At 48.4% G+C, this 16,835-nt stretch overlaps 2 protein-coding genes across 3 annotated transcripts; both read right to left on the bottom strand.

The window, feature by feature from the left end:
• Nucleotides 1-1,553: 1,553 nt before the first annotated feature.
• MYCBP (MYC binding protein) lies at nt 1,554-7,852 on the bottom strand. Its single transcript, XM_054086762.1, has 5 exons — nt 7,838-7,852; nt 7,685-7,772; nt 5,331-5,379; nt 4,494-4,623; nt 1,554-2,081 (listed from the first exon to the last, which is right to left on the bottom strand). The coding sequence occupies exons 1-5, from the start codon at nt 7,850-7,852 to the stop codon at nt 2,037-2,039; spliced, it is 327 nt and encodes a 108-aa protein (XP_053942737.1). The 3' UTR covers nt 1,554-2,036.
• Nucleotides 7,853-8,938: 1,086 nt separating this feature from the next.
• On the bottom strand, nt 8,939-13,616 carry GJA9 (gap junction protein alpha 9). 2 transcript variants are annotated; one of them, XM_009565293.2, is made up of 2 exons: nt 13,355-13,616; nt 8,939-12,017 (listed from the first exon to the last, which is right to left on the bottom strand). In XM_009565293.2, the coding sequence occupies exon 2, from the start codon at nt 11,994-11,996 to the stop codon at nt 10,440-10,442; it is 1,557 nt and encodes a 518-aa protein (XP_009563588.2). In that variant the 5' UTR covers nt 11,997-12,017; nt 13,355-13,616; the 3' UTR covers nt 8,939-10,439. The 2 variants fall into 2 exon arrangements, with proteins under 2 accessions (XP_009563588.2, XP_053942201.1); XM_054086226.1 differs by having other exon boundaries at nt 13,390-13,616.
• Nucleotides 13,617-16,835: the final 3,219 nt, after the last annotated feature.

The raw sequence follows: 16,835 nt of genomic DNA, 5'->3' as shown, positions 1-16,835 counted from the left end.
GCTGTCAGCATCCATGGAAGAGCCGTGGCCATAAGAACCAGGTCCATGGAAGAGCTACATCCATACAGGAGCTGTCAGCATCCATGGAAGAGACAGATCCATAAAGGAGCTCTCAGTGCCCATGGGAGAGCTGTGACTGTGAGAGACACTCCATGGAGGAGCCAGATCCATAGAGGAGGTGTCAGTGCCCATGGGAGAGCTGTGACCTTGAGAGCCAGGTCCATGGAAGAGTCGTTAGCGTCCATGGAAGAGCCACATCCATACAAGAGCTGTCAGCGCCTATGGGAGAGCTGTGTCCATGAGAGCTACTCCATGGAGAAGCCACATCCATAGAGGAGCTATCAGCATTCATGGAGGATCTGTGTCCATAGAGGAGCCATCAGCATCCATGGGAAAGCCGTGTCCATGACAGCCACATCCATGGAAGGGTCATTAGTGTTCATGGAAGAGCCACATCCATAGAGGAGCCGTCAGCGCCCAGGGGAGAGCTATGCCCAAGAGGGAGCCACTCCACGGAGGAGCCACATCCATAGAGGAGCTGTGTCCACAAAGGAACCATGAGCATCCACGGGAGAGCTGAATCCATAGAGGAGCTGTCGGCATCCATGGACGAGCCATTAGCGTCCATGGAGGAGCCATGTCCACAGAGAAGCCCTCAGCATACGTGGAAGAGTCACATCTATGGAGAAACCATATCCATGGGAGAACCATCAGGGTCCATGGAGGAGGTGCATCCAAGGAATAGCCATCAGCATTGCTGGAGGTGCTGTGTCCATGGAAGAGCCACATCCATTGAAGAGTCATCAACATCCCTGGAGAGGCTGTTGGCATCCATGCAGGAGCTGCATCCACAGGGGAAATGACATCCATAGAGGAGCTATCAGCATCCATGGAGGAGCCGCGTCTATGGAGGAGCCATCAGCCTTCCACCGGCACTGTCTGAGGGGGCAGCAGCGCAGCTGGGGCTGCCACAAGCACTCATTATTCCATTACAATCCAGTAAAAGACTCACAGACCAAACTGTTTCCAGAGAGGAGCAGACAGTTATGCGAAGGACCGGTGACCATGGCTGTCCTCCCAGGTGACATCGTGACCGAGGCCTCCTTCATGCACCTCAGCAGGATGCTTTCGTCCTGCAGCATTATCTTCTCCCCATTTCCACGTGCTGCAGCTTAACCCTAAGCGTATCTCCTAACTTACGCACAAGTTGCTGCTTTGTCACAGGAGGTGGGTTTTTTTTTTTTTTCCTGTTAGGATTCTTTTTTTTTTTGTCGTTTATTGTTGTTTTAAAGAGTAAACAGTATTTTACTGGGGAGGGCAGGGACAGGATGACGAGCAAAAGTTTTAAGCTGAGAGAGGGGAGATTTAGGTGAGATCTTGGAGAGAAATATTTTGCTGTGAGGGTGGGGAGGCCCTGGCCCAGGTTGCCCAGAGCAGTGGTGGCTGCCCCATCCCTGGAGGGGTTCAAGGCCAGGTTGGATGAGGCTTGGAGCCCCTGATCCAGTGGGAGGTGTCCCTGCCCATCAGTAGGTGCTGCACCTCCATTATTGTGCCATGTCCACCCCTTGACATAACAGTGCTCTCTCCTTTCACGCTTCTCCGAGCAGGCAGTTACGCCACCAGCTCCACTCCAAGCCTGACCTCCATGCCAAGCGCCAACTTCAAATGCATCTCGAGGTCTTGCTTTAGTTCACAGCCGGTCCATCTGCGTCACATCCAGTTAAAAGAAAACCAAGAGATATCAGCAGCATCACAGGACCGTTGACCACAAGGCCAAATTCACTCAGAGCTGGCAAGCACAGGTATCTATGAGTTAACCGTAACTATCACCTTGTCTTAAACACAAGAAGTTGCTTTGAGCTCATCTGTTGCTGCTGCACAAAAAACAGCTGCTCGCTCATGATACTGTAATTTTTCTTTCTTTAAGATGAGGTAACAAAGTAGATGTGCAGAGTTTACACACACACACAGAGAAAAAGGACTGCATTTCTCAGGAAGCCCTTTATTAAGTCAAGGCATTTAAGGAGAAAGTACTGTTATTCCCCGTGCTTCTCCTCTTGAGGCTGTTCATACTGAGCCAGCTGTGGAGTTAAAGAGAGGAACTGAGTTAGCCGCAATGTTTCAGAAACGCATTCTCCATGAAGAAACGTAGCAAAACGCTTGGTCTGGAAGTATTCCATTTACTGTGTGCATTTTAATCCATCACTGATATTTGTGTAAGTCCATTTGAGTCAGGCAACAAAGGAACCTTCCCTCAAAACATTGATTTGTCACGTCGTATCACTGCACACCCATAAAGACCAGGGCTTTTTAAAGCCCTTTCAAGCATACGGGTCTTGCCCTTACTTTTTCCATCTCTTGTTCTAGGTCTCATTATGTACTTTTCCTCTCAAAGAGCAGCTGATAATGATTAGTGCTGTATAAACTTGGATTTCACCAAAACATGATTAAACGAAACAGTCTTTCTCAGAGCAGCAGTGCCCAAACTAACATTTCCCGCAGAGCAGCAGTGCCCAAACTAACATTTCCCGCAGTCAATTTGGTTTTCATTCTGCTTTCTGGTGCATGTGGCACTGAAGTACGACATTCCCTTGTCCAGTTATTCCCAAAGAACCACATGAAGGTGTTTAATATAACTGAGGGCAAGTAAAGACAAGCTCAAGCTTCAAAACCAGTAAGCGTTAGGACTGAATCTTTGAAATATGCCAGTGTGGTTTCCTCATTTAAGATTCTTCCTGTCTCCTGCAAATTGCAGAGTAGGTTAAAAATAAACAAATACACACAAAAATTAAAATACCCACGTGTTTCTCGTAGCGACACTAAGTTACAGCAAGCACCGTGCCACTAACACAAACCGCTAAAGCGGCTATTTGTCATTTTGGTAGGTTTTCCCACAAAAGGTGGCCACTACACAATCTAAAGTCAGTTTTACTTTCCACAAAGGGCCTAAATATTGACTTTGTGGTCCCCACTCCCCCTGAATACCTGATATTCTGACTAATAAATGTGAGGAAAAGAACAGATCTTCACAGATGAATGCAACAGAGGAACACCACCTATTTGGACTTGACTCAAATTACCAATAAATACACAGTTAGAGGCGCGTGGTCTATGCTAGAGGACTGCTAAATAAGAAAAGCAGTGCTAAAGCAGTTGGGTTCTCCCTGAATTCCATCTGTGTGAAATCCTACAGTGTGGCAGACCGACGGGCACAAGGTGGTAGGGGAAAGAAAGAAAGAAAACCCAAACCCATCAATACTGGAAAACACACAAAGTAAGAGTTATCAGTTGAAGGCTGAAGAAAATGAAAGCCCAAATGAACCCATGATCATGGAAAGTCGTTTCCATGGAAAATCTTGCTTTCCTGGAACAACTTTTGATTTCTTTAGAAGTTTTCTTTAAAGAACAGACCCAGGTGACTCCGCTTTTATGCATCCACTTACTACCAGTTGAATTTTTAAGCCAGCTATGCCAACTGAACTGCTGATCTGTTGCTACTCCCCCCAAAAATCTTGCTCTTTGCCGTATTTCTTAGTAAGAAATAATAAATGTAGCTGTAAGGACTCACAGTGGGCAACCACAAAGGGGGGAACTAGTAAGGCAGCAAGAGATCACTCCAAGCGAGAAACACAAAAGGGTAATGCCCAAGAGTCCCTGCTCCCAGAACTGAGGTGCGGGAGTTGTCTCCCTGTAAAAAAAAAAGCAATAGGGATGTTCCCACAAAACAAGAGCCATCCTCTTCCTGCAGAGGCATGGAAACCTGAAGCAGCGTTCAAGCTGCCAGCTTATCGAGGTTCTCCAAGGCTCCCTTTCTCAGTGTTAGGTTGATAGTCAGTGCCTTCTAATAAGGGCAAATTGTTCACCTCTCAGAGCCGTTTCACACCCTGCAGCCCCGTTACAGAAGAGCTGTGCCTTTGCTGGCGCTTCAGACCCACTTTTCTTGCAGATACAGGAATACCAAAGTCATTTTAGCTGAAAAAGTGCAAATTCCCACTTGGATACAAATCCCTCCAGTGGTAACATCCTGCCATGTGCAAGTGTCTGCCAGGTCACACACTAATATACAATATTTCTCCTTCAGTTTGCCTTTTGAAAGCCTTTAGAATAGCTTAGCTATTTGCATTTCCATCACTCTCAAGGAAACGCGAGCTACGTAGTATCAGACAAGATAAATTCATCCCGACAGGACTGAATGGAGACACAGCATCAGCCTCGATAACATGTATCATCGCTAAATAAATAAATTAAACCCCTACTTTAGCAATACTGTTCTATGTAATAAAATATAAGAAGCATCCCATCAAGAAAAAAAACAACAAAAACTCTTCACTGCAGTGAATTCTATCAACATTCCTCAGCCATGAGGTGAAAGAATGAAACTTATCAGTTAGTTTACTGGAAGAAAGTCAGTTCCAAGCATTCTTCTTGTTGTATAATTTGGACTCCCAAGGAAAACTATGTAGGCTGGGTTTATATTTAGACTTATATTTTACCTTTATTTTCAGGTTTTTATTTTCTTCCAACACAGCTTCATATTTTTCTTTCATCTCTGCCACTTCCAAGCGAAGCGCTTCTATTTCTGGATTCTCAGGAGCTGAAGCTCCCAGATGATGCTTCAGAAAGCTGATATTTAGGTGTTAAGTATTTCTTCAGTTCGATAGCATATATGCAGTTTACTTTCAACATTTGAAATTAAGTTAGTGCTTTTTTTGGTGACTCAAATTGCATTGAACCCCTTAAGATTACTACAGTACTTTTTATCCTACAGGATGAAGTTAAAAGACAAGAAAGCTTTTCAAGTTTTAAGGTATAGTCCTTAAAAAGTAAGAAAAGAAAACAACATCGGTGCACACAGCACAAATTTTCGTGTTTTACTACACCTTCCTCTTCTTTTCCTCTTCTCAATGCGCAAGTTTAACAGTTATAGAGTTAACAAAAAAAACCCAAAGCAATAGCCAAAAAGAGAGATGCTTAAAACAAAAAGAAGCAAAAGATATTTTCTTTTAATATAAGAGGGGAAAAGAAATAAAAGCAAGTGTGAAGAAGGTGACTTCAGAAGCCACAGATACTGTAAGCACTCAAATCTAACTCTGTAATGCCTCTAACTTAACTCCATAACTGCTGGCTTACCGATACGCAAAGCTCTCTTGCGTCCTGCCAGACTTTGTTAGTTTGTGAGCATGCGATTATTAGCTAAAATACATCCATAAAAGCCACGTTCTCAACGAAAATCTTCTAAGTGAGCCTTTTCGGCTCAGCTATGAGTCAGGAGCAGCACTGCTGTTTGGTGTGAAACCTCTACAAACCATTCTTAAGGATAAAAAGGATACTCCAGGGCACTATTTGGTTTCTCTGGTTCTTCATATAAGGCTACCAACACTGCAAACAGAAAATATTCAACAATTGCAAGAAGTTCATGCAACTCCAAGTCTTCAAAACATGGATCAACAGCCTGAAGACATCCAAGTTGCAAGCCACGTGTAGGGCATTTTGCCGTTTAAGATTTTCACCTCTCTGCTTTGCCGTGAAGAAGAAGTCTGTTCTACACGAGGGAACAGAGCATCCCACCCACTAACAGCCAGGCAGAAGTTTTGTTATCTCCTAACGACACTCTCCGGCTATTCTAACACACAAAACAGCTGGGAGAATTTTTACTTAGTCCGTATGCAACTCTAGTATTGGCTTTCATCAGCAAAATGGAAATACTAATGATATTGAGACTCTCTCTTCATAAACCACTACCTTTGCTTAAGCTGTGTCTTTGAACAGCAGGACACCGGAAGCGCTTCCGTAACTTTCAGCATAAAAAGAAACTTCCATCAAATACCTACAGGTACAAAACTAAATGGCTGCCAACAGCACAGGTGACACCAATCATGAGGTTCAACAAAGCCAAGTGCAATGACCCACACCTGGGATGGGGCAATCCCCATCTTCAATAGAGGGTGGGGGAGAATGTGATTGAGAGCAGCCCCGAGGAGAAGGACTTGGAGTGATGGTTGATGAGAAGCTCAACATGAGCCGGGAATGTCCGCTCACAGCCCAGAAACCAACCGTGTCCTGGGCTGCATCCAAAGCAGAGTGGGCAGCAGGGAGGGAGGGGATTCTGCCCCTCTGTTCCTCTCTGGGGAGATCTCATTTGGAGGATTGGTGCCAGTTCTGGAATCCTCACCAGAAGAGGGAGATGGAGCTGTTGGAACGGATCCAGAGGAGGCTACAAAGATGATCCGAGGGCTGGAGCACCTTCCCTATGAGGACAAGCTGAGAGAGTTGGGGTTGTTCAGCCTGGAGAAGAGAAGGCTCCCAGGAGATCTTAGAGCAGCTTCCAGTACCTGAAGGGGCTCCAGGAAAGCTGGAGAGGGGCTGTTCACAAAGGCTTGTGGGGATGGGATGAGGGGGAATGGGTATAAACTGGAGAGGGGCAAATTTAGACTGGACATGAGGAAGAATCTCTTCCCCATGAGAGTGGTGAGACCCTGGCCCAGGTTGCCCAGGGAAGCTGTGGCTGCCCCATCCCTGGAGGTGTTCAAGGCCAGGTTGGATGGGCCTTGGGCAGCCTGAGCCAGTGGGAGGTGTCCGTGCCCATGGCAGAGGGGTTGGAACTGGGTGATCTTTGGTGTCCCTTCCAACCCAAACTATTCTATGATTCTCCAATCACGTTAATGGATTGGGACTCTCACAGCCAGAGAGGTGAGGCGCAAACAGCACTATCCTTAAATAAAACAGCTTAAATTAAACTATCCATAAAGACACCAACTCCATAACTGGAAAACTCAGTCATAAAATCCCTATGGTTTGAGTTGGAAGGGACCTTAAAGCCCAACCAGTTCCAACCCCAGGGACACCTCCCACTGGATCAGGGGCTCCAAGCCCCATCCAACCTGGCCTGGAACCCCTCCAGGGATGGGGCAGCCACCACTGCTCTGGGCAACCTGGGCCAGGGCCTCCCCACCCTCACAGTGAAACATCTCTCCCCAAGATCTCATCTCAATCTCCCCTCTCTCAGCCCCAAACCGTTCCCCCTCATCCTCTCCCTGATCCAGAGCCCCTCCCCAGCTTTCCTGGAGCCCCTTTCAAGCGCTGGAAGCTGCTCCGAGGTCTCCCCACACTCTTCTCCTCTCCAGGCTGTGCCCCCTCCTCGCTCTGAGGGTTCCGGTTCTGCCCGGGCTGAGGGGAAAGAGCAACCGGAGGGGGAAAGATGGAACAGCGCGAGGGGAGAGACACACATCTCCCGGGAGAGGGGAATGGAAGGGGAACGGGGCATCCCGGGAAGGGGGAGAGACGGGGGGCACCCATGGAAGGGGAGGCAGGGGAGAAGGGAAATGGGGGGAACCAGGAGGGGGAGGATGGGGGAGACGAGGAGGAGGAGGATGGGGGGAGACGAGGAGGAGGAGGATGGGGGGAGACGAGGAGGAGGAGGATGGGGATGGAGGGAGATGAGGAGGAGGAGGAGGATGGGGATGGAGGGAGATGAGGAGGAGGAGGAGGATGGGGATGGGGGGAGACGAGGAGGAGGATGGGGGAGACGAGGAGGGGGAGGATGGGGGAGACGAGGAAGAGGATGGGGAGAGAAGGGGGAAGGAGGAGGAGGATGGGGGGAGACGGGGGCACCCCGGGAAGGGGAGGAGGGAAACGGGAGCCCGCGGGAAAGCGGAGAGGGAGGCTCAGGGCTCCCCAGCCTTACCCTTAGTGAGCGTGTCCAGCACCCCCGAGCGCTCCAGGTAGCGGCGGAACTGCTCCCGCTTGGAGTCACCGCCCTGCAGGAGGAGCCCCGGTCAGCCCCCGCTGTCTCCCGGTGCCGGTATTCCCCCCCCCCCCCGCTCCCCTCTCCCCCTACCTTGTAGTGCGCCATCCGCCCGCTCCGCCCCGCGCCTGCGCCCTCGCCCGCCCCGAGACCGGTACCGCCGCCCCGCCCCGCCCGGGGAACGGCACCGGGGAGAGGAGAGGGGAGAGAGGGGAACGGCACCGGGGAGAGGAGAGGGGAACGGAGAGAGGGGAACGGGGAGAGGGGAACGGCACCGGGGGAGAGGAGAGGGGAGAGAGGGGAACGGCACCGGGGAGAGGAGAGGGGAGAGAGGGGGACGGGGAGAGGGGAGCGGCACCGGGGAGAGGAGAGGGGAACGGAGAGGGAGGAATGGGGAGAGGGGAACGGCACCGGGGGAGAGGAGAGGGGAGAGAGGGGAACGGCACTGGGGAGAGAGGGGAACGGGGAGAGGGGAACGGCACCGGGGAGAGAGGGGAACGGGGAGAGAGGAATGGGGAGAGAGGAGTGGCACCGGGAGAGGGGAATTGGGAGAGGGGAACGAGGAGAGGGGAATTGGGAGAGGGGAACGGGGAGAGGGGAATTGGGAGAGGGGAATGGGGAGAGGGGAACGGGGAGAGGGGAACTGGGAGAGGGGAATTGGGAGGGGGGAACGGGGAGAGGGGAATTGGGAGAGGGGAATTGGGAGGGGGGAACGGGGAGAGGGGAATTGGGAGAGGGGAATGAGGAGAGGGGAACGGGGAGAGGGGAATGGCACCGGGAGAGGGGAACTGCACTGGAGAGAGGAGAGGGGAATGTGGAGAGGGGAACGAGGAGAGGGGAATAGGGAGAGGGGAATGGCACCGGGAGAGGGGAACAGGGAGAGGGGAACGGCACCGGGGAGAGGAGAGGGGAATTTCTTTAAAATTAAAGCAAGAACCAACTGAATAGTCCTGTGTTTGTGGTGTCTGGGTCTTCCCATGCTTTTTCTACATGTTTTTTTGCAAGATCTTGAGTTTTTGCTGGAAATAGGTGACACTTTCTGGTGGCTGTGACAAAAGAGAACGTTTGGCCCACGTCCACAGCAAAAAAAAAAAGTGACTCAAAATCCTCTGTCAGCAGCAGAAAACAAATTCTTTCGTGTGGTGTCTCCAACCAACAGAAATGCAAATGTCATATCCCGCAGGTGAGCATCTAAATGCTAATTTTTATCACTCAGACAGTGGGAGCAGAGTGCATCAAACACCAGGCTTTTTATTACAGAGACATAAAGTACGAAACAGGCATTAGCACAGTTATCGCCCACACAACCTTATACATCAAAAAATGCAAGAATTAAAGCCACAGCAGCAGGTATTAAGTCAGCTAAATCCTGGTACTTCACACAGTGTTCAGTCTTACAGCGTAAGCAGAATTATTCTGGCCTGTATTTATGATGCACACAGAGGTGAGAAGAGAAGCTGCTGGAGAGACTCTGAGTGAAGAGATTTAATAGGACGGGATGTCATCCAGAGGGACCTGGACAGGTTGGAGAAGTGGAGCTGTGAGAACCTCATGAGGTTCAACGAGGCCAAGTGCGATGACCCACACCTGGGTGGGGGCAATCCCTGGTTTCAATGCGGGGTGGAGAATGTTGTGATTGAGAGCAGCCCTGCAGAGAAGGACTTGGGGTGATGGTCAATGAGAAGCTTGACAGGAGCCGTCAACATGTGCTCACAGCCCAGAAACGAACCGTGTCCTGGGCTGCATCCAAAGCAGCGTGGGCAGCAGGGAGGGAGGGGATTCTGCCCCTCTGTTCCTCTCTGGGGAGACCTCAGCTGGAGGACTGGAGCCAGTTCTGAAATCTTCAATGTAGAGAAAGAGATGGAGCTGTTGGAACGGGTCCAGAGGAGGCTACAAAGATGATCCGAGGGCTGGAGCACCTTCCCTACGAGGACAGGCTGAGAGAGTTGGGGTTGTTCAGCCTGGAGAAGAGAAGGCTCTGAGGAGACCTTAGAGCAGCTTCCAGTACCTGAAGGGGCTCCAGGAAAGCTGGAGAGGGGCTGTTCACAAAGGCTTGTGGGGACGGGATGAGGGGCGATGGGTGTAAACTGGAGAGGGGCAGATTTAGACTGGACATTAGGAAGAATTTCTTCCCCATGAGAGTGGTGAGACACTGGCCCAGGTTGCCCAGGGAAGCTGTGGCTGCCCCATCCCTGGAGGGGTTCCAGGCCAGGTTGGATGGGCCTTGGGCAGCCTGAGCCAGTGGGAGGTGTCCCTGCCCATGGCAGAGGGGGTTAGAAGTGGATGATCTTTAAGGTCCATTCCAACCCAAACTATTCTATAATTCTGTGATTCTGATTTCATTTACTGCCCTTCATCAAATACGTTGTTAGATTTTGCCTTCTGCTTCTGTTCAGCCGTCATTTTATGCCTGACTTTTCCTTGTGAACGTGGACTTCTACAACGTGTTTTTCCCTTTTTAGCTGGGAGGGCAGTGCAGAAGTTTGTACGCCGAAGTCCACACCACCCTTTCATTACAAAGGATGCAAAGACATTGTTTATACGTTACTTAGCTTCTTTTCAAAGGGCTACAACTCTTTTTCTATGTGAAACAGCTGGTTAAAGTTGAACAATTTAGCTATATAGGTCTTGCGTACGTCGCATCGTTCAGTTGTCATCGCAGCACTGACCGGTGCGATTCCTGGGTTAACCCCCTCTATATTTGCAGATCGGTGGGGGCACGCCTGCTGCCGGCACTGCTCGACAACGAAAGCCTCCTCGACAGAGAGGAAGGCTTCGGGCTGTCGCAGTTCCTGCTTTGCTTGGATTCTGAGCTCACCTCCTCTGTAGAGTCCGGAGTGTCCAGTCGGCTGGAATTTTTTGCGTCAGCAATAGGAGGAGGTTGGGCTTTGTTTGCATTGAAACTGCTATGTCTTCTGTCGCTGTTCTTTGGAAGAGAGTTTGCTGAAGCTCCTCCACTCCCACCCGTTGCCGAGCAGTTCCAAGATGAGCTGATGCCGTGTGGCCTCCTGACACTGCTAACGGGACAAGTTGGACAGGGTTGAAGGGAAGTTTGAGATGGCGTTTCAGCAAAACTTCTCAAGCACGTCCTCGAAGCCATATCCACGTTCTGAGTGCCGACGAGGAAATGTTTCCTTTCAGCATCTTTCTGAGAGTCATGCGCTTCAGTCCCACGCTCCCCCAGCAACCCTTCGTTGTTATTTGTGCTAGTATTTTGATTGTCTAAAGCGTTTGTAGCTGGCCTCTTCTTGGATGATTTGTTTTCCTGGTTGCGATGGGTGTAATTGCCGCTGCTTTCTGTGTGGTTGTTTTGCACAGGCTGGAACAAGGGAGGAGCATTTAGAACCGGGTAGATGGCAGCGTCCGTTTGCTTTTCCATTAAGAAATTATAACCACTAAGCGCAGAAGGAAGAGTTTTTTGAGGGGTGGTGGATATTCCCAAAGAGGAATGTGGTATCATAGAGTATTTCTTTGGTTTGTTTATATAGAAATTGTCAGGGTCATCCTTGGTTTTCTTCTGCCCGCAGAGTCCTATTTTAATTTTCCGGAACCCTAGGTGGATAATTTCTAGGATATTTAAGAGCAGCGATACGGTCGCTATGGATTGCATGAATAATATGAACACTGTCTTCTCTGTTGGCCTAGATACAAAGCAGTCAACGGTGTTAGGACACGGATCTCGCTGGCATTTATAAAGGGGATCTAGATGAAAGCCATAAAGAAGATACTGCCCAATCATAAACCCGACCTCCACCGCAGACCTTGTGAAAATGTGTATCACGTAAGTGCAGAGCAAAGAGCCTCGCAGGGGTGCTTTGTTCAGCTTTCGTTGATCCAATTGCCGGAGTTCTCTCTCCAGCCTTTTCCGGTTCTCACTCATTTCCAACTCTGTGTTTTCAAGTTCCGCTCTTACCTGAGCTTTCTTTTTTTGCCTCTCTTTTTCCAAGGCTCTTAGTCTGTATAAGGCGTGACCCATGTACACCAGGGAAGGAGAAGACACAAATATCACTTGCAGCACCCAATATCTTATAAGAGAGATGGGGAAAGCCTCATCGTAGCACACATTTCTACAGCCGGGTTGCTCGGTATTGCATATAAATTCTGATTGTTCATCGTTCCAAACATCCTCAGTTGCTACCCCAAGGACAAGCATCCGAAATATGAAGAGGATGGTTAGCCAAATCTTTCCAATAATAGTGGAATGAATGTGGACCTCCTCTAAAATGCCTCCAAGGAAATTCCAGTCTCCCATGGTTATTCTGCTATCTTAACACTAAAATATAGGAGAGAAAAATAAAGTATCAAGCATTTCTAAAGCTCCAGGACTTCCTTAATGTATTCAGAAAAATAGGACACGGGGAAAACCCTTTGTGACCATGGCTACATGAGACATTGCTCATTGATAATCTGGGTATTATTCTCTCTCATCTATAAGGTGGAGAAGTTCAGCATCTGCCCATGTCTAATTTATCAGTAAGAGACATCCTGATAAGCATCTCACCCCCTCTGCATCAAATCAGTGGAAACTGAGGTGCCTGACTTCTAGTAGGATGCTAAGAGTATTTCATGGGCCATTTGAACCACCACCCCACGGTAGGGCGAGAGCACTTTGTTTATATTTAGGACACTTCTGAAGATAGAGGAATATTCCCCAGTACTCCCTTTCAGACGTTCCAAGCTCCACGTCGCAGGCTGAAGTTATGATAACGTCCTATTTTGCGATGAAAATTGCTTATACAAATGAACTCGAGGGGGAGTAAAACATCGCACTTAAATTGCATCGTTGAAAAATAAGTTTAAGCGTATAATTTGGTGCAGACAATTGCTTTTTTCAATGATAAACAGATAAATAGCGTCACTTTAATAGGTCGTATTTCCTCGGATCGATTATACTTGGCATCTGAAGCACAGAACATAGTGCCGAGGTGGAGGCAGCGTTGCTGTCTTTGGCCCTGATTCTGTGAAAAACAAAGGATTTATGCAAAAATTCCTTACAAGCACCTTCCTAAATGATTCTCGCCTGAGTACAGACGAACTGGGAACACGTGTGTAATTGCACGTCTTGCCTTTCTTCCCTATAGACTCATAGAATAGTTTGGGTTGGAAGGGACCTTAAAGATCATCCAGTTCCACCCCCTGCCATATCCTATATATTTGTTTCTTTTTCTATTACATGATACTACATTGTGTACAAGCTTTTAAACTCCTTTTCAGTGTTCATATTATCATATACACTAACAAAAATCCTTCCTTTTTATGAGCAGGGGTAACCGCTACATCTATCGATTTATCTTTTCGTTGTAGCACGCTACAATTCAATAGAATTCAATTACACTGAAACCAGAATAATCTGATTCGGGGGTTTTTTTTAGGATAAAGGTGGTTTAACACAGTCTTTTCTGTTCAAATTGGATTAATTTTCACCCTGTAACGCAGGAGTGTTAAGACATCAGATGCGAGTTGCAGTCTTACAGCTGCGATAGCGATGGTTATAGAGGAAACTATGTGAAGGCAGCCTACTAACATGACAATACTCTTGCAAATCAGTATACAAATAGGCAAGCTAAAGGTAAACTAATTTAAAATAAACTCCAAATTAATAAAACATACCTCGCTTTACAAAAATCTGTAAAATTAAGGCTCACCGGCATCCGGTACAAAGTTTCCAGCCCTGCCATCTTCTGCCTGCGTGAGAAAACTTCACATTCTAAACAATTTATTTTGCTACAGGAGTAAGTGATGGAGCGCAAGCTTTGCACATTGACTTTATATTTGCTGGGGGTGGAGGGAGGAGCAAATCAATCTGTTTTTCAGTCTGCTACCGCTCCAAGCGTAGTTGAACGCTGCCGGGTGAAAAAAAAATCTCATTAAAAAGGGCTAGAAATAAAAAACCTGCAGCTCTGTTTTCCTTCAGATTCTCTTATCTTTCGCTTCTCCAGCACCTTCCAAGTTGTAAGGATGATCTCACCCTCAACAAACGGAATAAACTAAACCTTCACGACTAAGTTTTAGTTTATACATTTCGGTGCCAGCAAAGTCTTGGTTTGGCTATGCAAAAGGAAAGAAGGGAAATTGTTCCGAATATCATCCCCGTCCATTTCTGCAGACAGTCTGTTCTTCTGAAATGGCTTAGCACCACCCTTCCCATGGAAAACCCCAGTTGAAGTACTTCTGACCCCTCCAAACTCTTTCCATCTTCATAGAGAGTATCTGTCCTGACGTTTACACCTCTCATTTATTCTCCATATGCCGTCTTTCGTGGCTTACTGCCTTCTTTACATCATCCTTCAACACCGCTTTCCCCATCTGTGTAATTCAGTATTTCTTTTTAAGAGCAAGTCATCATCATTCCAGTGTAGGTGTCAGAGTAAAGATGTCACTCATCCTTCTTCATAGTGACACTTGTATAGCCTGTAAAAACAGACCAAAGGACACAAGTCCCCTTTTAATCATTGAATCACAGAATTATGGAATGGTTTATGTTGGAAAGGACCTCAAAGCCCATCCAGTTCCATCCCCTGCCATGGGCAGGGGCACCTCCCACTGGATCAGGGGCTCCAAGCCCCATCCAACCTGGCCTGGAACCCCTCCAGGGATGGGGCAGCCACTGCTCTGGGCAACCTGGATCTCCCTACTCTCACAGGAAAACATTTCTTCCTTTGCTTACATAAAGATTCTAAGAGTAAAAGTTGAGCTGACGCAAGAATATTATTTAAGAGAGCTTAAAATCTACTCCGGTTTCTTCTGAGCCGATTGTACGGTGCATTTTGGGGACCAATGGGAGGTGGTGAAACACCCTTTGAAGCACTGTAAACTTGAGGAAATGCCTGCAAAAAGTGTCGGGGAGGTAGAGGGGAAGAGAACTTGTTTTAGAAAAGAGAAGATAAAGAAAGAAATATGTTTGTTTTGTGTAATCACTGGCCTGGAGCTGGTGTTAGCAGTGCCGTGGCTGAGGATATGGCCATGTCAGGGATGCCTGGTAGGAACTCCATCACTAAGAATGCAAGTTGAGAGGTGTATCCAGCACTATAACCACTAAAACGCTATTTTAGATGACGCTCCTCTGTGTCCCACAAAAGTGAATTGCTGATCCAAGTGTCCTGTATAGGATAAAATTCCTTCCTCTGCTGGGAACTCTAAAAACCTAATCATTATTTTTTAATTTTAGAGCTGAGAAGCAGTCAATAGGTCGTGTCCGATTTCATAGTTAAATGGGAGCTTGACTGGAAGTATTCGATCATTTTGGCAAGCTCTCAGTCTGCAGCGCTTTCTGTTAAGGACTTAGAGCAGGTTGCTGAACATTTTCCTTTTATTTGTGGTGAAAATTCTGTGTCATTGAAGTGGTCCATTGATTCCTCCCGTGCCCCATCCTGCGAAGATGCTGAAGAGTTGTTTGAAAATCATAGACTCACAGAATCATAGAAGAGTTTGGGTTGGAAGAGACGTCAAAGCCCATCCAGTTCCAACCCCCCTGCCATGGGCAGGGACACCTCCCACTGGATCAGGGGCTCCAAGGCCCATCCAACCTGGCCTGGAACACCTCCAGGGATGGGGCAGCCACAGTTTCCCTGGGCAACCTGGGCCAGGGTCTCCCCACTCTCATGGGGAAGAAATTCCTCCTTATGTCCAGTCTAAATCTGCCCCTCTCCATTTTATACCCATTGCCCCTCGTCCCATCCCCACAAGCTTTTGTGAACAGCTCCTCTCCAGCTTTCCTGGAGCCCCTTCAGGTACTGGAAGGTCACTATAAGGTCTCCTTGGAGCCTTCTTTTCTCCAGGCTGAACAACCCCAACTCTCTCAGCCTGTCCTGGATGGAAGGTGCTCCAGCCCTTGGATCATCTTTGTAGCCTCCTCTGGACCCATTCCAACAGCTCCATCTCCTTCTTACGTTGAGGATTCCAGAACTGGACACAATCCTCCAGATGAGGTCTCCCCAGAGAGGAGCAGAGGGGCAGAATCCCCTCCCTCCCTGCTGCCCACGCTGCTTTGGATGCAGCCCAGGACACGGTTGGTTTCTGGGCTGTGAGCACACATTGCCGGCTCATGTCGAGCTTCTCATCGACCATCACGCCAAGTCCTTCACTGCTGGGCTGCTCTCACTCACATCATCCCCCATCTTGTAATGATCGCAGGGATTGCCCCAGTCCAGTTGTGAGTTATTGCACTTGGCCCTCTTGAACATCAATTTTATGTTTTCTTGGCTCAGGGTTAAACTCCACAGAAATCATTCAGTGGTGGATGTATTCTCTGAAGATCAAGACCTTTTCATTCCTCCTCATCAATAATGTGCACTTTATGTGTACAATTGATTTTTCTTTTCTACTGTATTTGTCTGACCCACAACGGTCGGTGAGATCACTGGAGGCACAAACACCAGCGATGCATCCCGCAGGCGTCCAGGGGAACGCGGACCCACTGCCATCATTTTCTTTCAGTAGAGAAGTCAGGATCACAAATGATAGAGAGCAATACTGAGAAATTTGGAGAGCTGAACTCCTCAATATTGTCTTTAGGACCAACAAATACAAAGGAAGGGGCTCCAGGAAAGCTGGGGAGGGGCTCTTGATCAGGGAGGGCAGGGATAGGGCAAGGGGAATGTATTTGAGCTGGAAGAGGGGAGATTGAGATGAGATCTTGGGGAGAAATGTTTTGCTGTGAGGGTGGGGAGACCCTGGCCCAGGTTGCCCAGAGCAGTGGTGGCTGCCCCATCCCTGGAGGGGTTCCAGGCCAGGTTGGATGGGGCTTGGAGCTCCTGATCCAGTGGGAGGTGTCCCTGCCCATGGCAGGGGATGGAACTGGATGGGTTTTGAGGTCCCTTCCGACTCAAACCCTTCCATGACAGCAGACAGACACCACCTTCTATTGCTCTGACCTCTTTGAGCAACCTCATCCAGTGGGATATGTCCTGCATGTCCTCACATGGGCTTGACCTGCCTTCCTGGACTGGTTTCTCTTATGCATCCATCCATCCGTCTGCCCGTCCATCTGTCCATTCATCCATCTGTTCATCTGTCCATCCATTCATTTGCCCATCCATCCATCCATCCATCCATCCATCCGTCTGTCAATCACTCTGTTCATCTGTCTATC

Source organism: Cuculus canorus, chromosome 22 (genome assembly GCF_017976375.1).
Source record: "Cuculus canorus isolate bCucCan1 chromosome 22, bCucCan1.pri, whole genome shotgun sequence".
In the NCBI taxonomy this organism is placed as follows: Eukaryota; Metazoa; Chordata; class Aves; order Cuculiformes; family Cuculidae; genus Cuculus; species Cuculus canorus.
This window is presented reverse-complemented; position numbering and strand designations above follow the sequence as displayed.

What these genes read in the sequence shown, in the direction of transcription:
- MYCBP (XM_054086762.1), bottom strand. An exon ending in AAACCAAATAGTGCCCTGGA is followed by an intron (nt 4,624 to 5,330) that starts GTATCCTTTTTA and finishes CCTAAATATCAG; the next exon opens with CTTTCTGAAGCATCATCTGG. An exon ending in ATAAAAACCTGAAAATAAAG is followed by an intron (nt 2,082 to 4,493) that starts GTAAAATATAAG and finishes TTAACTCCACAG; the next exon opens with CTGGCTCAGTATGAACAGCC.
- GJA9 (XM_009565293.2), bottom strand. Translation starts at nt 11,996, where the DNA reads ATGGGAGACTGGAATTTCCTTGGAGGCATTTTAGAGGAGGTCCACATT.